Source organism: Globicephala melas, chromosome 16 (genome assembly GCF_963455315.2).
Source record: "Globicephala melas chromosome 16, mGloMel1.2, whole genome shotgun sequence".
Taxonomy (NCBI): Eukaryota; Metazoa; Chordata; class Mammalia; order Artiodactyla; family Delphinidae; genus Globicephala; species Globicephala melas.
In genome coordinates, this window is record NC_083329.1 from 7645184 (window position 1) to 7667237 (window position 22054).

Below are 22054 nucleotides of genomic sequence, written 5' to 3' on the forward strand. Positions count from 1 at the left end.
GGGGACCTTAGTGGTTAGCAAGGGGCCTCCCAGGGGCTCGTGGCAGAGCTGGAATTAAACCTGGGCGTGTCTGACTCCCAAACTCTTGCCCTTCTGCCGCTGTGTCTGTCCCTGAGGAGTCAGGGGTGAATGCCTTTTGAACCTAGCTCCTTGCTTGTCTCTCCCACCTCATTCCCAGCCACCGCTCTCAGACACCCTGTGTTCTAGGTACATTGAGCTTACATCCGGGGAGTGCAGGGCAGCACAGACTCTGTGTCTTTTATGTCACATGGACAGCCAACGCGTGCTAGAGGCTGTCTCTGTGTCAGAACGTGGCAGACTACAAAACAGGCCATGGTTCTTTCCCTCCCCAGATTCACACCTCCTTGCCATGTTACTTTGGGAGCTCTCTCATCCTTTTTTTTTTAAGTTACTGCATTATTTTATTTTTGTTTTTTTATTGATGTATAGTTGATTTACAAAGTTGTGCCACTCTGCTGTACAGCAAAGTGACTCAGTTATACACTTATAGACATTATTTTCTGTATTCTTTTCCATTATGGTTTATCACAGGATATTGAGTTTAGGTCCCTGTGCTCTACACTAGGACCATGTTGTTCATCCATTCTGTATATACTAGTTTGCATCTACCAACCCCAAACTCCCACTCCATCCCTCTCCCTCCTCCCCTCCCCCTTGGCAGCCACAAGTCTGTTCTCTATGTCTATGAGTCTGTTTCTGTTTTGTAGATAAGTTCATTTGTGTCATATTTTAGATTCCACATATAAGTGATATCACATGGTATTTGTCTTTCTCTTTCTGACTTACTTCACTTAGTATGATAATCTGTAGTTTCATCCATGTTGCTGCAAATGGCATTATTTCATACGTTTTTATGGCTGAGTAGTATTCCATTGTGTATATGTACCACATCTTCTTTATCCATTAATCTGTCGATGGACATTTAGGTTGTTTCTATGTTTTGGCTATTGTAAACAGTGCTGCTATGAACATAAGGGTGCATGTATCTTTTTGAATTACAGTTTTGTCTGGGTATATTCCCAGGAGTGAGATTGCTGGATCATATGGTAATTCTATTTTTAGTTTTCTGAGGAACCTCCATACTGTTTTCCATAGGGGCTGTGCCAACTTAACATTCCCACCAACAGTGCAGGAGGGTTCCCTTTTCTCTACACCCCCTCCAGCATTTGTTATTTATAGACTTTTTACTGATGGCCATTCTGACTGGTGGGACGTGGTACCTCGTAGTTTTGATTTGCATTTCTCTAATAATTAGTGATGTTGAGCATCTTTTCCTGTGCCTACTGGCCATCTGTATGTCTTCTTTGGAGAAATGTTTATTAAGGTCTTCTGCCCATTTTTTGATTGGGTTGTTTGTTTTCTTGTTGTTGAGTTGTATGAGCTATTTGTATATTTTGGAGATTAAGCCCTTGTCTGTGACGTCATTTGCAAATATTTTCTCCCATTCTGTAGGTTGTCTTTTCATTTTTTCTTATGGTTTCCTTTGCTGTGAAAAAGCTTGTAAGTTTGATTAGGTCCCATTTGTTTATTTTTGTTTTTATTTCTATTGCCTTGGGAGACTGACATAAGAAAACATTGGTACGATTTATGTCAGAGAATGTTTTGCCTGTGCTCTCTTCTAGGAGTTTTATGTCTTATGGTTAAGTCTTTAAGCCATTTTGAGTTTATTTTTGTGCATGGTGTGAGGGTGTGTTCTAACTTCATTGATTTACATGCAGCTGTCCAACTTTCCCAGCACCACTTGTAAAGAGACTGTCTTTTTTCCATTTTATATTCTTGCCTCCTTTGTTGAAGATTAATTGGCTGTAGGTGTGTGGGTTTATTTTGGGCTCTCTGTTCTGTTCCATTGATCCGTATGCCTATTTTTGTACCAATACCACAATGTTTTGATTTTTTTTTTTTAAGGTCTCAGCTCAAGTTTAATAAAACTACAAAAGACCAAAAGTGATGCCCTACTACTATGCACAGCAGTTTGCTTGCCCGATAATACATCTCAGGCCATTCCCTCCAGAGGAAGAAAGGCTGGCTTCCCCAGCCCCTGCAGGAAAGGCCTGTCTAGTCCCACACCACATCTTGGCTGAGTGCAAGGTCTTGTGTTTTAAGCATGACAATAGTACAAAAGAGGTTTTGTTCTCATGGCCACCTACTGCAGCCTGGCCCCAAAATGGCCCAGTGCTCACTTCTGCTTAGAGAAATATTCTTGGCTCTTCTGGACATCAGGCTTGATGGTATCACTGCCAGGCTTGCAGCCAGCTGGGCACACTTCCCCATGTTTGTCAGTAAACTGGAAGGCCTGAACTAGTCTCAGGGTCTCATCCACAGAACGGCCAACAGGAAGGTCATTTATGGTGATCTGTCGAAGGATACCTTTATCATCAATAATAAGAAGGCCCCTGAATGAGATGCCTTCATCAGCCTTTAAGACCCCATGGTCTGGGCTTCCCTGGTGGTGCAGTGGTTAAGAATCCGCCTGCCAAAGCAAGGGACACGGGTTTGAGTCCTGGCCCGGGAAGATCCCACATGCCGCGGAGCAACTAAGCCCGTGTGCCACAACTACTGAGCCTGAGCTCTAGAGCCCACAAGCCACAACTGCTGAGCCCACGTGCCACAACTGCTGAAGCCTGCACGCCTAGAGCCTGTGCTCCACAACAAGAGAAGCCACCACAATGAGAAGCCCGCGTACCGCAACGAAGAGTAGCCCCCGCTCGCCGCAACTAGAGAAAGCCTGCGCACAGCAACGAAGACCCAACACAGCCATACACAAATAAATAAATAATCTTATTACAAAAAAAAAAAAAAGACCCCATAGTTCGGAGCAATGGTGCGCTTGGGGTCTGATATCAAGGGAATTTTCATGGGTCCCAGTCCTCCTTGTTTCTTGGGTGTGTTGATCCGTGCCAGGTGACAGAAGTGAGATTCCACAGAAGCACCAATCACTTGGAAGTTGAATTTCTTAAATTCTTCTTCCCTGTCACTGAAAGCAATGATCTCTGTGGGGCACACAAAGGGGAAGTCAAGAGGGTAAAAGAAGAACACAACATATTTTCCTTTGTAGTCAGATAGGCTGATATCTTTTTTTTTTTTTTCCCCCGGTACGCGGGCCTCTCACTGTTGTGGCCTCTCCCATTGCGGAGCACAGGTTCCGGACGCGCAGGCTCAGCGGCCATGGCTCACGGGCCCAGCTGCTCCGTGGCATGTGGGATCCTCCTGGACCGGGGCATGAACCCGTGTCCCCTGCATCGGCAGGCGGACTCTCAACCACTGCGCCACCAGGGAAGCCCCAGGCTGATATCTTTGAACTGACCATCTGGCATTACAGCAGTTGCTTTGAACTGGGAGGCACGGTGCCCAATTTTGGCATTTCCTGAAGACATATTGCTATCAGCATTTCTCACAGACAAACCACAGAGGACAGTCAGGAAGGAGACACACCACTGTTTTGATTTCTGTAGCTTTGTAGTATTGTCTGAAGTCTGGGAGATTTATGCCTCCTGCTTTGTTTGTGTTTTCTCAGGCTTGCTCTAGCCCTTCTGGGTCTTTTATGGTTCCATGTAAATTTTTGAATTATTTGTTCTAGTTCTGTGAAAAATGTCATGGGTAATTTGATAGGGATTGCATTAAATTTGTAGATTGATTGGGTAGTGTGGCCATTTTAGCAATAGTAATTCTTCCAATCCAAGAGCATGGGATATCTTCCCATTTCTTTGAATCCTCTTTTATTTCCTTTATTAACATTTTATAATTCTCAGTGTATAAATGTTGCACTTCCTTGGTCAGGTTTATTCCTAGGTATTTAAAAAAATTTTTTTTGGTGTGATTTTAAAAGGTATTGTTTTTACATTCCCTTTCTGATACTTCATTGTTAGTGTAAAGGATGCAACCGATTTCTGAATGTTAATCTTGTATCCTACTACTTTGCTGAATTCATTTATTAGATCTAGTAGCTTTTGTGTGGAGTCCTTAGGGTTTTCTATACGTAGTATCCTGTCATCTGCATATAGTGAACAATTTTACCTCTTCCCTTCCAGTTTGGATACCTTTTATTTCTTTTTCTTGTCTGATTGCTGAGACCAGGACTTCCAATACTATGTTGAAGAGAAGTGGTGAGAGTGGGCATCCTTGTCTTGTTCCAGATTTTAGTGGGGAGCCTTTCATTCTTACTCTAGACTTGGCCATGAACTTGCTTTGGCCAATGTAACATCTGCAAACATGCTGCAGGTAGAAACTTGAGGAGCCTACACAGTTGGCTGGTCCTCTCTTGCTGCTCCTGGAACCCTGCCTCATTGTGAAGAAGCATAGGCCAGCCTCCTGGATGATGAGAGTCCTATGGCCCAGTTACATCTGCTGCCTGGTTGACATTCAGCCAACTGCCAGACATGTAGGTGAGGCATTTTAGATTATCAGCCACCAGCCGACCACAATCTGAGCACAGACACATGATCGTGAGCCCAGGAGAGGTTGGCAGAACTGCCCACTGACCCACAGAATTGTGAGCTAAATAAATGTGGGTTTATTTTTTAATTAAAAAATTTATTTATTTTATTTATTTTTGGCTGCATTGGGTCTTCATTGCTGCATGTGGGCTTTCTCTAGTTGCGGTGAGCGGGGGCTACTCTTTGTTGCGGTGTGTGGGCTTCTCATTGCAGTGACTTGTTGTGGAGCATGGGCTCTAGGCATGCAGGCTTTAGTAGTTGTGGCATGTGGGCTCAGTAGTTGTGGCTCGTGGGCTCTAGAGTGCAGGCTTGGTGGCTGTGGCACACGGGCTTTGTTGCTCCGCGGCATGTGGGATCTTCCTGGACCAGGGCTTGAACCTGTGTCCCCTGCATTGGCAGGCGGATTGTTAACCACTGTGCCACCAGGGAAGCCCCATGGGTGTTGTTTTAAACCACTGAATTTGGAGTGTTTTGTTATGCAGCAAGAGCTAACTGATACAAGACATTATGTTTTAGTTACTATTGCTTATAACAAACTGCCTCAAACTTAAGTGCTTAAAACAATCATTTTATCTTGCTTATGGATGTGAATTAGGGATTTGGACAGGGCATGGCAGGAATGACAGGTCTCTGCTCTCTGATATCTGGGGCCTCAACTGGAAAGACTCAAGGGCTAATTAATGATCTGGAGTATTAAAAGATGGGGGCTGGAATCATCTCGAGGTGTCTTCACTCACTTCTGGTAGTTGATATCGTCTGTTAGCTGGCATCTCAGCAGGGGCTGTCCGTTAGAGCAGCCACGTATGGCCTCCCCACATGGCCTGAGCTTCCCCACAGCATGGTGGCTTCCAGGTAGCTGGGCTTTAATGGAGGCCCAGGGTTCCAAGGGGGAGTATGCCAGCTAACAAAGGGGAAGGGAACTGCTTTGTATGACCTTGCCTCAGAATTTACTCAGCATCACTTCTGCTACCTTCTGTTGGTCACAGGCCAGCCACAAGCTCTCTGCTCCCACCAGATTCAAGAGGAGGGAATTAGACTCCACCTTGATGGGGGAGTGGCAAGTTTTAGAGGAGCATATGGAGGAGGAAACGCATTGTGGTCACTTTAGGATAATATAATCTGCCACCCATCATCTCACCCAATTCTTACGACAACCCAGTGGGGTAGGTACTATCGTTATCCCCCTTTTTCAGATGAAAAAACCAAAGCTCAGATGGTTGGTGATGTGCTCAAGGGCCCGTGGTCAGGAACGTTGGAGCTGAGTCTAACCACTGCCCTCTACTGCCTTTCCTGGGCTGTCTTTTGGGACTGGATCTAGTGTCTCAGTCGACTTTTCACTCCTCTCTCTCAGCTTTGTGTTTTGTCTCCACTTGAATGGGTACATCTAACAAGGAGCTGCACTTCTCAGTGTCCCTCTCAACCTTGCTGGGGGTCCTCACCATTTCCTTAATGATTGCTTAGAGGCCAGGGGTCTGTTATTGTGGGGGAGGTGGGTAGGGACACAAATAACGTGCTTGACTGATCACCACCCGTCCTCCTTCTACAAAAACAGATGAAGTTTGAAGGTACCTAGTAGGCAACTTGAATTTAAATCCTAACAGGATGGAAATAGGGGTCGTATCTCTGGTCTTTAAAAGATTAATGTTCTGTGTTACAAAAATTATTACCACGTGAGTATTTGCAGTCCTGTTTTCTACTCTGACCCCCTCCCAGCCCACTAAAAATTCCAACTTTGCCCACTGACATTTCCCTCCTCCATTCTTAGGGGGAAAAAAATGGGAGGATCCATATTGATCGCAGTGTTCTGTGAAGTTTTAAAAATAACTTTTATTGACATATAAAATACACGTATGATATGTGTTGACGGCCACAATGTCCATTAGCAGGAGGATGGAATAAGGCTGTCAGATAAAAGACGGAATAGTCTGTTAAATTTGAACCTTGGATAAACAACAAATACTTTTTACTGTGAGCATTTTTTTTTACAGCATTCCAAGCACTTTAATTTGTGACCGAGCCAAAACAAATAAAAGAATGATCAAAATATTCTTCTCATTGTAAAGAGTGATCATATTTGAGTTTGGTTTCTTTCCCCTGCAGGTATTGTGAACACCGATAATTTCTGAAACACAAATCGTGACCTGGATACTTGCAACAAACTTTTATAATCTCTGCCTGAATAAGAAGTGAACAAGAAACATAAAGTATGTTGACTATACAATGTGATATGAGCATGTCTCACAGTGTACAGTTTGATGAATCGTCACAGAGTGGACACATGTGTTTCTTGTGTTTCAGATCAAGAAACAGAGCATTCAGGCTCCCCAAATGTCTCTTGTGTCCTCATCCAGGAGCTACCGATCCCCCCACTATCCTGACTTCTAATAGCAGGGGTGAGTTTGCCTGTTTTTGGATACCCTATAAATAGAAATACCCAGTTTGGATTCTCTTAGGCTTTTGTTCACCATTATGTCTGTGACATCATCCATGCACAGCAGTAGAGCATTTTGGGTAATATTACTGTGTAGGACATACTTATGCTAAAATATTATTTGTTGTTTATCTGAAATTCAAATTTTACTGGGTGTCCTGTATTTTATTGGGCAACCTTATTCCATTCTCCCGTTAACGGACATTTTGTAGTTTTCCGTCTGGGGCTAATATGAACAGAGCTGCTACGAATATTCTAGTACCTGACTTTCGGTGAACATATGGACTCGTTTCTTTTGGGTATTTACCTAGGAGCGGAATTTCTGGGTCATAGGGAATGCACATGCTCAGCTTGGTGTTTACCGCCAAGAGGAGTTCCAAATGGTACCGATTTACACACCAGCCAGCAGTGTGTGAACGTTCCAGTTGCTCTGCATCCTCGCCAATACTTGGCATTTTCTGTCTTTTTCATTGTAGTCATTCTAGTGGGTGTGTTTGGTTTAATTTCACCTGTTTTAATTTGCACATCCCTGAGGACTCCTAAAGCTGGGCCCCTTCTCACCTGCCTAGTGGCCATTTGGGCCTCCTCCTTTGTGGGCATTTATTTATTTTTATTATTTTATTTTTTTGGCCACACTGCATGGCTTGTGGGATCTTAGTTCCCTGACCAGGGATTGAACCCAGGCCCTAGGCAGTGAAAGCTCGGAGTCCTAACCACTGGACTGCCAGGGAATTCCCCCTGTGGGCTTCCCTTATATCGCTGGGATACAAGTTATTTGTCAGATATATGTCAACTCTCTTTTCTTGGGGAGTTTTAGGGAGCAGTGAGAGAGGATTTCTGGCTAGCTGTGGGTCTTGTGGGTGACTTAGAAGAATGCGGTGGAAGGAGGAGTTTGATAAGAATTGCTCTGCATAGTGAGCTGGATCTCCTCAAAAGGGCTTTGAGAAGCGCACGTGAAGACCACACTGTGCTTCTTTGAATCCTTACTCATTCTGAGACTGAGCAACTCTTAGATATATTCAGATCTTGACACGAGGGTGCAGCTAACTTTCCATTGTATTGAGTTTATAACATGTCTTGGGAAACCTGGGTGGTTAGAAGCATGTCTAAGAAATTTGTCTAAGAAATTTGTATATGTCCCAGGGTAGACTCTATTGAGGGGAGAGGTCATCCCTAAGAGAATGGAGATCCTTATTTTTCATAGAAGGATAAAACGCTCCCCCCCCAGAACACACACTTGATAAGAATAAAATGCATAGTATTTGAACACTAGTGGCATCTAAAAGGTCCACTTCATTCATAAATCAAGGCTGCACAGCACATGATATTTATGGCAACTCTTGCTGGACGAAATATTAAAATTTGTAAGAATTGTAAATGCTGTCACACAAAATGCTGCAGTCACCGGGCATAATTGATGACCTCCTCTTGGATCTATTGAATAGATTAATTTCATTGCTATACAGATGATATTAATATGTTTTTATAATTAATTTAGTTCTGAGAACTGCTTTGGGTGCCAAGATTTCACTGGGGGGAGAAAATGGCTCAAGGTAAAAGGCGGCACATGAAGAGTAATTTGGAAATCAAATAAAGCATAGCACTCTCATGGGAGATAGCAGGCGTGGAGGGATCTTGTCGCAAAGGGAACACACCAGGCAATTGAGGCGGATATTAAGCCAGAATTGTGTATTTCTGAAGTGGCCCATTTTCCTGGGGATGCGTCGTGTCCCGAAGTGGTGGTTTAAGAAAGGGGTAAGTGGAAAGCCTCCCTCTTCAGTGGGGTTCGTCGGGTGCTCTTGAGACTGGAGCCTTCCGCCTACAGAGCTGGTCTCAGAGCAGTGTTCTCAGGGGGTCCAGGGAGGAGCATCAAATTATCAAGGATGTCTATTACTCAGAAAGCAGGCTCCCTCCCAGCGGCTTCTTTACAACTAAACACCAAAAACCAAAACAAAACAAAACAGCAACCATTTACGGAGCCCTTTCTTCTTGCCAGGCGTGGCGCTAAGTTCTTTGCATCTGTTGTGTCAACAGGATTGTCTCTTTCCTCCTTGAAAAAATAACCTTCGACTTATTACAAAATAATGCATGTTTGGGGGTTATTCTTTAGAAAACATAGTTGAACAGATTCAGCCATGCTTTCACCCCCGGGGTGTGCCATTCCCAGGGCTCCGTTTGGGGTGGTGGCTGGAAGCTGCAGCCCGTAAAGTGGTGGACGTTGAGCCATGGACTGTGTTCCCAATACTTTCCCCTTTCCTTAAAAGGATCCCCCCCAAACGTGGAGAAGTGCTTTGCTTGGAGAGAATCTCTTGTATTTCCCCCTCACCCAAGTGCTTAAGTGAAGTATAAGACTTAGACATGGCCTGATTTAAAGAGTCATATTTCATGAAAAAAATCTCCTAAAGCATGGTCAGTTCAGATGCAATTGCGGGAAAGAGAAATGATCTTTCTCTAATTTTTTTTAAAAAATTAATTAATTATATTTTTGGTTGCGTTGGGTCTTGGTTGCTGCGCGCGGGCTTTCTCTAGTTGCGGCGAGCGGGGGCTACTCTTCGTTGCAATGTGGGAGCTTCTCATTGCGGTTGGTGGCTTCTCTTGTTGCGGAGCACGGGCTTCTAGGCACGTGGGCTTCAGTAGTTGCGGCACGCAGGCTCAGTAGTTGTGGCTCTCCGGCTCTAGAGCGCAGGCTCGGTAGTTGTGGCGCACGGGCTTAGTTGCTCCACAGCATGTGGGCTCTTCCCGGACCAGGGCTCGAACCTGTGTCCCCTGCATTGGCAGGCGGATTCTTAACCACTGCGCCACCAGGGAAGTCCTATCTTTCTCTAATTTTGAGAAGCATGAGTTTAGGGCTCTGAACACTCACAGCGAATTCCTTAGGAGCTGATGTTAAACAACTGGAAAGATTAATTGGAAAAAAGGATCCCCAAACACAATTTCCCCTGATTTAATGTTTCATCAATGCAGTCAACCCTGACTGAGCACCAGCCACATGCTAGGGCTGGGAGGCTGCTGGTGGGGTGTGTGTGTGTGTGTGTGTGTGTGTGTGTGTGTGTGTCAGAGAGAGAGAGCACATGTGGATGCATGAGTAGTGATGTGTGAGTGTGCATTGTGGATGTGTGTGCAAGTATATGTGACTTGTGTATTGTGTGTCCATGCTTGTGGGCGATGGTGTATGTGTGTGGACACGTGTGTATGTGTTCGAGATTGTAACTGTATATGAGTGTCTGTGTGTATGCGTGTGAGTGTGGGTGAGTTGTGTCTATGTGACTGTGCTTGGCATGTGTGTGTGTGTGTGTGTGTATGTGGGGTGTGTGTGTGTGTGTGTGTGTGTGTGTGTGACGGGAGAGGGGGGCATGCAGAGATGAAGAGAATGCTGAGTCCTGCTCCCAGGAGCTTTGCCAGGAGAGACTAGGAGACCTGCACTCAGCACCCTGTTCCTTGTTATCCAAAGCACCCCCCAACCTCCCTCCCTACCTTCCCCTACTCTACTGCCCTAAAGGCCGGCCACCCTGGATTGCTTGGGGTTCCCACACCCCCGTCCGTGACGGCTTTGCCTGGAGCACCTTACTCTTGGTTTCCTACCTGTCAGCCCGCCTGTCTGTGAGGGGACAGTCCTCAGTCATCTCAGACCCTGTGTTTCCTACCCTGTCGCTTTACAACGACTTTGAAATGGTTCCACCTGGGAGGCAGCAGGGTTGCTGTGAGCGTGGGCTGCTGTGTGAACATCATGAAGGAGAAGCAGGTTGTCTGTCAGCATCTGAGATGAGGGTGACGTGTGTGTCCTGAAATGGTTAAGCAAACACCAGGGGCTGAGCTAGTGGAGGGAGGACTCGTCTAGAGAACAAATGAAGACTATTGGCTGAGTTGGGGTCCAGAGTAAGGAAGATGCGTGGAGAAACCCCACGGAGAGGGAGAACCCCCACGTGGAGGTGGTTTGCGCAGCTGGAGGCCTTGGTGAGGCTCCGGGATATGACTTCACACACAAGGCTACGTGCCATCGAGGGAGAACAGCCTTGAGCTCTCCGCCTGGAGCTGAACCAGCCTCCCGCACGGCTTCCAGCTCAGAATTTGCTGAGGAGCCGCCCGGAGAGCTGTGCAGACACGCCTGCTGTCGGTCGGCCGCCATCTTTTAGTCATGCTGGGCAGCCAGAGAGGCTGACGTGTTTTCCAGCCTTCCTACAGTCTCCCTAGAGATGAGGCAGGATAAACTGCCTTTCCACTCTCAGTCTAGGTCCCTCCAGTGGGTTTGGAGAGAGAAGCTTACGGACTGTGGAAGGCCGCCTCCAAGATGGCTGCCTCCTGAGACCCTGCTCTTGTGAACCCTGTCCTGCTCTGGACTCACTGATTCTCTTCTAACAATAGAATATAGCAGACAAGATGGGGTGTGACTTCTGAGATCAAATTATAAAAGACGGCAGCTTCTGTCTTGCTGTCTTGAGTCTCTCTTCTCTCTCTCTCTTCCCAATCTTGAATCACAAGCTTCCATGCTATGGGGACCCTCAGGTGGAAAGGCCCTGCCATGGGCTGAATGCTATTCCTTCAAAATTTATGTGTTGACGTCCTAACCCTCAGGACCTCAGAACATGACTGTATTTGGAGATGGAGTCTTTAAAGAGGTAATTAGGTTAAAATGAAGCTTTTAGGGTGGGCCCTGATCCAATATGACGGATCCAGTATCCTTATAAGAAGAGATTAGGATGCAGACCTAAAAACACAGAGGGAGGACTGTGTGAGGGCACAGGGAGAAGATGGCCGACTACAAGTCAAGGAGAGAGGCCTGAGGAGAAACAACCCTGCGGGCACCTCAATCCCAGACTTCCTGCCTCCAGAACCGTTGTATAAGCTGCCAGTCTGTGGTACTTGTTATAGCAGCCCGTACTGACTAATACAGGCCCACAACTGCACCGCAAGCCTGCAGGCACATCTTCTGAAGCCTGCTGACTGCCACACAAGTCGGCTTGGAAACGGATTTCCCAGCCTGGGTCAAGCCTTGAGAGCTAACTGTAGGCCTGGCTGACAGCTTTACTGCTGCCTCACCAGAAGCGTCCAGTTGAAGCACATCTAGATTCTTGAGCCACATGGTATCCTCTCTCTACTGTGAGACAATAACCCTTGGCTGTTTCATGCGGTTAAGCTTTGGGGTAATGTGTTACACAGCAACAGAGAACTAGTATGCCTCCTTATCCTTCTTGGCTAGAGTGACCATATATTTTATTGATGACACCAAGCCAAGGCTTTTGAGGGGGAAAGGAGATTCTAAAATAATTAAAGGGACTTCCCTGGTGGCACAATGGTTAAGAATCTGCCTGCCAATGCAGGGGACACGGGTTCGATCCCTGGTCGGGGAAGATCCCACATGCCATGGAGCAACTAAGCCCATGTGCCACAACTACTGAGCCCGTGAGCCACAACTACTGAAGTGCGCATGCCCTAGAGCCTGTGCACTGCGATTACTGAGCCTACGCACCGCAACTATTGAAGCCCGTGTGCTCTAGGGCCTCTGTGCCCCAACTATTGAGCCCGCATGCTGCAGCTGCTGAAGCCTGCATGCCTAGAGCCCGTGCTCAGCAATAAGAGAAGCCACCACAATGAGAAGCCTGCGCACGGCAACAAAGAGTAGTCTCCATTCGCTGCAACTAGAGAAAGCCCACAAACACAATGAAGACCCAATGCAGTCAAAATAAATAAATAAATAAAATAAAATTTTTTAGGTCTTGAAAATATTTATTTCTTGACTGACAGATTGGTTTTATTATGTTGGTACTATAAATAGTTCTATTAGAAACTATTTTCAATACTAAAGTTTTTTCTAAAACGTAAGTAACATATATTTATGTACAATAGAGTAAAATTAAAAAACAGTTCTTTAGGGCTTCCCTGGTGGTGTAGTAGTTAAGAATTGCTTGCCAATGCAAGGGACACGGGTTCGAGCCCTGGTCTGGGAAGACCCCACATGCCACGGAGCAACTAAGCCTGTGTGCCACAACTACTGAGTCTGTGCTCTAGAGCCCGCGAGCCACAACTACTGAGCCTGCGTGCGGCAACTACTGAAGCCCACGCGCCTAGAGCCCTTCCTCCACAACAGGAGAAACCACTGCAATGAGAAGCCCGAGCACTGCAACGAAGAGTAGCCCCCGCTCGCAGCAACTAGAGAAAAGCCCGCATGCAGCAACAAAGACCCAACGCAGCCAAAAATAAATAAATAAAATTAAAAACCAAAACAAAACAGTTCTTTATATTGATTATCTGAATATAAATAACAAAAAAAACAGAATAGTGTACTTTAATCAGTTTCTTAAGGCATGTCTGTCTCTAACATGATGTCAATGGTATTCAGTGTTTTTCCTGATATGGCCTCATCACTTTAATTTTTTTTCGCAAAATTTCCCATAAATATTCTTCAAAGAAATATTTTGTGATTAGTAAATTTGAAATTATTGACACCTTTAATCTACTCTTTATGGTAGACTATAATATTCTTAATTGGGAAAATATTCTCTCTATAGGTGTTAGGGTACCTAGTGGGCTTGGGAAAAATGAAGGATGTTCTCAATGCTACTTTTTGGCATTAAAATGTGAAAATCTTTCCGCCTAAATATTTTACCAGGTACTATCTTTTGTTTTTGTTTTTATTTTTTTTTTGCGCGGGCCTCTCACTGTTGTGGCCTCACCCGTTGCGGAGCACAGGCTCTGGACGCGCAGGCTCAGTGGCCATGGCTCACGGGCTGAGCCGCTCCGCGGCATGTGGGATCTTTCCAGACCGGGGCACGAACCCACGTCCCCTGCATCAGCAGGCGGACTCTCAACCACTGTGCCACCAGGGAAGCCGTACTGTCTTTTTTTTTTTTTTTGATCACAGATATTTTAATAGGGGCTCTTATGCACTATGTACAGGATTCTCTGCCAAAGGTGGTCTGGTCGCTAGTGACCTGAATGACATCAAAAACCAAGGGCAGCTCAGGGGCCACGAAACAGTGACTGTCTTGGCCGGCTTCACATCTTCAATCTCAGAAGACAGCCAGCGGTGCGTGTGGTGACCCCGCAGCACCTCGATGGCCTTGAGCTCCAGGGGCGTGGCCTGTATACCCAGGTCTTCCAAGCCGGGCAGGTGAGGCAGGGTCATGTCTGTGATGTGAACTCGCTCCACTTTATCCCTCGTGGTCCAGAGCTCAAACGGACTCATTTCAAAGAGTCGACCTAGCCATCGATATGCAAAATGTGGCAAAGGGTATGCCAGGAAGGGTCTGTGAGCCATGGCAAAGACGTACTGTACCAGGTCAAAGAGGACGTACCAGCTGGGCCCAACAAAGGCAAAAGTTTTCCCTCTGGCATCTGGATCCTTACCTGCATTAACAATTCCTTTGGTGACATCCACAATATATATTGGTTGTTTCACTGTCTTCTTGCCCAAGGAAAAAGAGGGACAACACCAAACCCTTGAATACTTGCAAAATGATTGAGGAATCTATTCTCTCTTCCAAAGATGTCCGATGCCTTTATGATGGTAGCTTCTGGAAATGTGTCTCTCACTTCTTTCTCTCCAGCAGCCTTATTTCTCAGATATTTAGAAGGGCTTTGAATATTGGCATTCAGATGTGAAACGTGAATAAAATTTTCAACTCTAACTTGCTTGGACACTTGAGCGATTGCTTGGGGAATCTTTACAAAAACATCCTCAAAGTCAAAGTTTTTGGTTTCCCATTCTCGCCCAACGAGATTGATGACCACGTTGCTGTGCTCCACAGCTCTTAGGATGGAGTCCTTGTCTCTCCCTTTCCATTCCAGAAAGATAATCTGGCCCAGGTCACCCATGGGGCGAAGGTGCATGGTATCATATGGCTCACCCCGGTAGGAGATGATCACTTGTGACCCCATGCGACGTGACATTGGCAGGGCCTGGACAACTGGGGGGTGAACGGCGGCCGCCATCTTTTCCCACAATCCCCTGCCGCCGGCGCTTGGCCGACTTCGGCTCCCAGATACTGTCTTTTTGCCTCTTCCCAGAATACCTTTCTTCAGCAAATATTTTTACAAGACAAAACTCATCAAATTGTCTTTATGATTCTTTTGAATGCTTCATTAAATTTAGATGCTGCAAGATGGTAGGTTTTTTCAATCTCCTGCCCTTCTGGGACAGAATGTAATTTCTTCTAATTAAAAATAGAAACTCCATCAAAAGATTCTTCTTACAAGTCAAGATGTTCTGAAGTACCCTTATAGAATTTCAATATTGAGCTCTCATTAATTAATGTGTTCCCTTCCCCCGTACTCTTTAGGGATAAATTCCAATGTCTTTTTATTTGCAAGCGTTGTTTTCAATTAATGTAATTCTTTCAGAGCTTCAGAAACTAAAAATCCAAGTGTTAAATAATCAAGGTTTTCTAATTTTTTGGAACAACATGCATCCAAAATTTAGAGAACTCATTTACCAAAAAGTTCAATATTGTTGTAGGGCGCTGAGACTGACTTCAAAAGTTCCAACTGTTCTAAAATCTGATAGATGGCAGGTAGCAGAGACAAAGCACATTAAGCCACGCTGAAGCATGTTTTTTCTTTTTCTTTTTTAAACTTCATCAGTGTTGTCACAAAATGTTGGCAACTACAGCTTTTACTTATATTGGTAGAATACCAGCTTATTTGGATCCAGTAGGAATTATATGTGTACCATCAACAATTCCAAGTAAATTTCTGCTTCATAGGTTTCTTAATTTAGTAAGGATTTTTTTTTTTACCATGACACTGTGCTCCACCAAAAACTATATTTGTATTTTCATTGCAAATCAAGTACTATTTAGCTTAATGTCAGTTGCACAATAGTATTCATAATAGTCTCAGATGATGCTCAATTAATTAAGAAAACTTCCAAAAGCTTTTTTCTGGGTCCATGACTTGGATGAAAAAAAAAGGAAACATTATTGGAATTAATTGATTTTTCTATTTGAGGAAATCTTACGACACTGAAATAAAACTTGCATTATTTTAACTATTTGTATAGTTTCCCTAATGACGTCAACATGTGAACAATGATAGCGCCACTTTTTGTGCATGAAAATGACAGTTTGGAATTGAAAATGAATAAGATTTGAGTCTCACATTTATTAGGATGTAGAAAATGGTAATAGCCTATCTCTCTCGAGGAAATACTAAGAAATGACCGAATAAAAAAGTACATATTTTTAAAAAGTTATTGAAGACCTGGGGATGCCGGGAAGTCTATATTCCAGGGAGACAGCCAATCCTTTCTAGCTGAGCAAAGAATTGGTGTCTGATTTTATACCTGGGAAATACTATCTAGACAGTATATGAGTGGGTAGAGAAATGAGTTTGCCATAGATAAAGATATTTTGCTGGAATAAAATACAGTAAGCTAAACTTTTAATTACTATGTAGTTTGGCATGCGCGATTGGGATTTTGAAGAGCCCCAAATGCAAAGCTAAGTCTATTCTGTTTTAGAATTCCCATTTTAAAAAATTCCGTGGATTACTTTTTTATTTGCTGGAGAATATCCTGAGAGAACGTTTTTCAAAACAGAATATTTGGTATGTAAATTTTCTAAGTATTTTTATGTCTCAAAAGATTTATGTTGTCCCTACACTTATTAGTTTTTAAAAGAAAAGTTAGCATTATAAGTTTAGAATTTTATTTCTTTAATAAGGATTCTGGGGTATCAGTCTTCGTCTTCTAGTTTCCAGTGTTGCTAATGAAAAGTCACATGTCAAAGGTGATTATAATTCCTTTGCAGATAATCTGTTTTTCTTGTCTGGAAGCTTTTAGAATCTTCTTGTTCCTCCTGGAGTTCCAGTTTTCAGGAGAATGTGTCCGGGAGTGGGTCTTTTTTCATTCATTCTTCTTGGTACCTGGTGTGTTCTATTGACCTGAAGACGTGCATGTTCCTTCAGTGCTTGGGGATGGTATTCTATCATTTGTATAATTTATATATTTTCTTCCTTTTATTTTTTCCTAGAATTCTTAATAGGTTGATCTTTTTAGGTTGATCTTATGCATCTCATATATTTTCTCTCATATTATCCTCTGTCTTCTTGATACACATTCTGAGAGATTTCCTGAACTTCAGGTTTTTTCATTCTAGCAATGGCATTTCTAAGAACTTTTTTTTTTTTAACTTTTTATTTTATATTGGAGTAGAGTCGATTAACAATGTTGTGTTAGTTTCAGGTGTACAGCAAAGTGATTCAGTTATACATATACATGGATCTGTTCTTTTTCAAATTCTTTTCCCATTTAGGTTGTTATATAATGTTGAGTAGAGTCCCCTGTGCTATGCAGTAGGTCCTTGTTGGTTATCCATTTTAAATACAGCAGAGTGTACATGTCAATCCTAAACTCCCTGACTATCCCTTCCCCCAGCTTTCCCCCCTGGTAACCATAAGTCTGCGAACTCTTTCTTGATCTCTAATTGCTCCATTTTAAGCACAACCTGTTCTCTTTTTAGGACCATGTTATCTTCTTGAATTTCTCTAAGGACATTCATCTTTTAGAAGTTCCTTCCATTCTTTGAATCTGTTTGCTCACCCTGGTTCTTGCCTTCTGTGCTCTGGGGTTCTCTGTGAAGGGAGAACCGGGGTGGTGAATGTCTGCAGGTCGTGAGTGTTTCTTTGCCTCTAGCGCAGTCATTCTGCTTGGATTTCTGCTTGCACAGTGGGCCCCATCAACCTGAAGATTTATATATTCCTTTAGCACTGGGGAATGTTATTCTAATACTCATATAATTTATACATTTTCTCCATTTTATTATTATTTTTTCTAGAATTCCTAGTAAATCCTGACATTTCCCCCAGAGTCTTCTCCCCAGTGTGGGAGGGCTCCTGACAGGTCCAGCATGTTGACTGGTTGGTTTTACATCGGTGTGAATAGGTTCGGAGTAGTCAGGCCATTGGGGCCCCAACAGGCCAAGCACTTACGCACATACCCTACCACCCTCTGATGTAGGAGGGATGCACCATCATCAGACAGGGAGCTGGGGCTCAGAGCTGGGGGTGTAAAGCCTGAGCAGGAATTAGGACGCTTATGATTCTGAAGCCCAGACTGCGGCATCATGAGAGAGAAGGACATGAGGCTGGAGAGAGTCTGGGACAGAAGGATGGGCAAAACTTGTGGGCCGGAGGGAGAAGGAGGCATCAAATTGTCAGAGGGGCCAACATAGAAACAGAGACGTGTGTGTGTGTGTGTGTGTGTGTGTGTGTGTGTATGTGTGCGCGCGCGCGCACGCTGGGGTAGAGCTGGACAGGGCAGAGGGGAGAATGCCTCCCGGATGTGTGGAGGCTGAGGTGAGAGGCGTGGCTGGAGGCCACTTTCTAGCTGGAGGGTAGAAATGCAGTCCTGGGTACCAGCATCACAGCCAGGGAGGCTGGGGGCCCAGAGGACAACCAACCTCCCAAGAGAGGGTAGACGGAGGAGTAGAGTCTGAGCTCCACCCTCTCTGGGGCTGGGGGAGAAGGAGGGAGAGCACAGGGGTGTGTAGTATCTGCTTCATCCACCCCTCCCTGTCTCCCTCCATCACACAGACTGAATGGCTCTGCTGTCTCAGTCTGGCTGGGCACGGGGGGGCACTGCAGGTGGACAGGCTGGACTTCCTCACTCCGAGTTGCCCTTTTTTCCATAACTGTGTCTAAAGCGAGCGGCAGCCGCCTACCTTGGTGTCCCGCAGTAAAGGCTACGATGCCCCATCACACGGGTGAGCTGACGTGTTCCCGACACTTACTCCAAGCTGGACGTGGGCTTAGGCGTTCCGCAGACGTGGGGGTGACCTCAGCTTGCTTAACCTCTCCAAGCCTTGATTTCCCCGTGTGTAAACCTGAGACAGTGAGATTTTGGTCACTTCACTTTTCTAAGCCTCAGGTGCATCCACAAGAAGTGGGATCAGGGCACTCCTTTTCCCCGGGGCTGGGAGGCTGTGCAGTGTCTGTGTGGTCATCGTTACTCCCAGTTTACAGCTCAGGAAACGTACCCGAGTTTTGGTGGCTGCCCCCTGCGTCGGGGATGGATCCAGGCTCCGTGGCTGGGGGTGGAGGACCTGGGACCTCTGGATGTCGGTCTCCTGTTGAGCTGGACGGATCCATGGCACAGCTCAGACCCTCCCATGCTGTGCCATCTGAGCCCAGCACCTGTGCCCACGGGGCCTGTCTGCTTCCTGGAGAGAAGAGAGGAGAGTGTGAAATCACCTTCCTAGGTGAGAATACATGACCATTCAGCTGACACAGGCAAAGGCTCTCCGCTATGTCCTCACTTCTCAGCTGAGTTCTGATGCGAGGGGACCAGCTCGTTGAGAGGAAATGGGTGACCAAGGATGGAACAGCTGGGCAGAAGAGCTGTCACCAGACATCCATTGTCGGATGCTGGTTCCAAGATCTGCAGGTGCGGATGGCCGGTGGTCCCAGCACATGCAGCAGAACCCACCTTCTGTTGGCAGAGGCTCTGAGAGCAAGCTGCTTTTGACCTCTGGGCACACAGGCTGCAGACAGCGATGTTTGGTTTACGGCCTGACAGCCACTGGGAGAAACGTGGTACGGCTCTGAACTCGCTGGGTGACTAAAACAGTTCCGACTCTGGAAGGAAATGGATTTTGTGTCGTCCAAGCTCATCTAGAACCAAAATTAGCTCCCTGCTGTCCACTCCTGGCCGGAGACAGAGCTGTTCCTGCAGCTCAGCCCAGATGCTGGCTGTGCTCAGGGTGCCTGCCTGCCTCTCTCCGGGGGGCATGACATCCCCAGTGGGCTCGGGAGTCACCGTTGACAATGCATTTCTACCACCTCCCTTGCGTGCGATCCTCCCCCATCCTCAGGCAAGCAAGCCCAAGCGCGTTCTGCCCACGTCACGGCAGAGGCGGCTCAGAAGGGCCCGCGCTTGACTTAATGCTCTTATGCTGCCATCTCGAAATTTGAATACTATTATCTTTTCAAAAAATATTTATTTATTTTTACTTATTTGGCTGGGTCTTAGTTGCGGCACGAGGGATCTTGGTTGCCGCGTGTGGGATCTTTTTAGTTGCGGCACGCGGGATCTAGTTCCCTGACCAGGGATGGAACCTGGGTCCCCTGCATTGGGAGCGTGGAGTCTTAACCACTGGACCACCAGGGAAGTCCCAAATACTATTATCTTTTTTTTTTTTTTTTTGTGGTACACGGGCCTCTCACTGCTGTGGCCTCTCCCGTTGCGGAGCACAGGCTCCGGACGCGCAGGCTCAGCGGCCATGGCTCACGGGCCCAGCCGCTCCGCGGCATGTGGAATCCTCCCGGATTGGGACACGAACCCGCGTCCCCTGCATCGGCAGGCGGACTCTCAACCACTGCGCCACCAGGGAAGCCCCCGAATACTATTATCTTTGAACTTACGTTTTGTAAATGAGATCTGATGGGACCACAGAGCACGTGCATGAGCAGAGCAGGTCTGTGCAGGTTACGTGTCGTTCTTCCTCTCTGCCCGCTTGCAGATAGCGTTCCTGAAGCCCCGTGAGCACACGTCACAGATTAGATGAGCGAGGGCGCTGACATCCCCATGAGGCCACACTCTCGGTTCACACCAGGACCTGCTTTGAATGCAGGAACACGAGCGACCAAGTGACCCTGTCTTATCCTTTCGTACTTAGATTATGTCCCTGTGTTAGTCAAGCGCTTACACGAAGCTGATGGCACAGAGGAAAAGGGAGAGACAGGACAACCGCAGTCTCTTTCCTTTCCGTCCTTCCTTACTCAGCAGGAAGGCTGAGGCAGAGTGCGGGGCGAACATCAAGGAGTGAAAAACAGCCCGTTGAGTTTTGTGCAGTGTTTTCACCCTTCTGGTAGGGACACATCTACATACGTGTGTACAAAGTACCAAATACGGAGTGTGTAATTTCAGTGATTCCAAATACGAGTTAGATGCTCTTATATTTGCATTTAAAACTGATATTGCACAATATAGTGATGAATGGTAGTGTTCATGTTAGTGATTAAAAATTATTAATTATTCTGTACTTAGAACAGCATTAAATAGCAAATAAAAAAATGCCATGACAAGTCGAGAGACAAAGACAGAGAGAGAGATACGTGAAAGACAGGAGAAAACTTTGTATTTTCTTACCTATAATGGCGTTTTTTCCCTGGTTTTTGGACAAGCGGTCCCACATTTTCATTTTAAACTAGGGACTCCACAATTAATGGAGCGCTGGGAGAGGGGAAGGGGACTGAGAGCAAGGGAGGCCCAGCAACATCCCAGAGTTATTCGGGGCTGAGCCAGGAGCAGAGGCTGGTCTTTGATGGGGTCTGGGTGCGGGATCCGTAACGATGATGATGATGGGGATGGTGATGAAGAGGATGATGGTGATAAACTAACATTACTGGGCTGAGGAGCGTCTCATCTATCTTCACAGGAACCCTACCGGCTCTGGCATTTTGGCAGCCCATACCTGGGAGCAGCTCTTGCTTTGTGGAGGCCGAAGATGCCTCCTTCTCAGGGCCCCATATCTGTGGCCTGGGCTCCCTGCCTAAGGCCCTCCCTCTGGGGGAGGCGGGCTGGCCCCATAGCTCATGAGGGTGCACACGGCTGTCTGGTTGGGGTTCTCCTGCGAGGGAGATCTGGCAGCAGCTCTTAGACGGGCATGTGACGCTCTCCTCCCTGTGAAGACCCTCTTTTGGTGGCAAGTGGGCTGCCCACAGCTCCCTGAGGCGCTCACCTGGTAGTGGCTATTGGGGTCCAATCCAGGGAGCTGGTGATTTCCCCTGAGCTCCTCCCAGAGACTGGATGGCCGAGCCCAAGGCCACATGCTGGGATCTGAGCCCAGTTCGCCTGGTTCCCAAATCTAAGCTTTTGAAAGACAGGAGACGTGGTTCCAGCATCAGGAGGAAGGCACTCTGGGTAACCTCGCCCTCTCAGACTTGTGCCAACAGCCCAGCAGGCAGCATCGCACCACTGCCATGGGGGCCAGTGCAGCTCTTCCGGTGCATCTGGGCCTGGGACCTGGAGTGGGGGCTACAAGGACGGGGAGCCCTCCCCACAACTTGAAGCCAGCCTCCCCTTTCCCATAACCTCGCATGAGACTTGCTCTCCCGGGCTCCCAGCCAGGCTGTGGCTCAGACTTAATGGGATCACCCACAGTGGGAGGCAGAAATGGCACAGGCCTGGTAACCTCGGCTTCCTTTTCTGGAGGAGGCAAGCTGGACTTGAGTGTCT

At 46.3% G+C, this 22054-nt stretch overlaps 1 protein-coding gene, 1 long non-coding RNA gene and 1 pseudogene across 9 annotated transcripts in view; 1 reads left to right on the plus strand and 2 right to left on the minus strand.

The window, feature by feature from the left end:
* The window catches only part of LOC115839815 (uncharacterized), a 148396-nt gene that overhangs the window by 55670 nt on the left and 70672 nt on the right, over positions 1–22054 (plus strand). For 7 of the 8 annotated variants that reach the window (XR_011376789.1, XR_009559348.2, XR_011376795.1 and 4 more), the window contains 2 exons: positions 6555–6658; positions 6753–6847. This is a non-coding gene — a long non-coding RNA (uncharacterized lncRNA). The remainder of the gene's footprint in view (positions 1–6554; positions 6659–6752; positions 6848–22054) is intronic. The other variant, XR_011376794.1, reaches the window with a different exon arrangement.
* Positions 2040–3411, minus strand: LOC115839814 (peroxiredoxin-1-like). Its single transcript, XM_060286397.2, has 3 exons — positions 3306–3411; positions 2824–3084; positions 2040–2464 (listed from the first exon to the last, which is right to left on the minus strand). The coding sequence occupies exons 1-3, from the start codon at positions 3393–3395 to the stop codon at positions 2198–2200; spliced, it is 618 nt and encodes a 205-aa protein (XP_060142380.1). The 5' UTR covers positions 3396–3411; the 3' UTR covers positions 2040–2197.
* LOC115839788 (NADH dehydrogenase [ubiquinone] 1 alpha subcomplex subunit 9, mitochondrial pseudogene) lies at positions 13763–14814 on the minus strand (annotated as a pseudogene).

What these genes read in the sequence shown, in the direction of transcription:
- LOC115839814 (XM_060286397.2), bottom strand. Translation starts at nt 3,395, where the DNA reads ATGTCTTCAGGAAATGCCAAAATTGGGCACCGTGCCTCCCAGTTCAAA. An exon ending in GTCAGTTCAAAGATATCAGC is followed by an intron (nt 3,085 to 3,305) that starts CTGGGGCTTCCC and finishes AAAGATATCAGC; the next exon opens with CTATCTGACTACAAAGGAAA. An exon ending in CCATTGCTCCGAACTATGGG is followed by an intron (nt 2,465 to 2,823) that starts GTCTTTTTTTTT and finishes CTGCACCACCAG; the next exon opens with GGAAGCCCAGACCATGGGGT.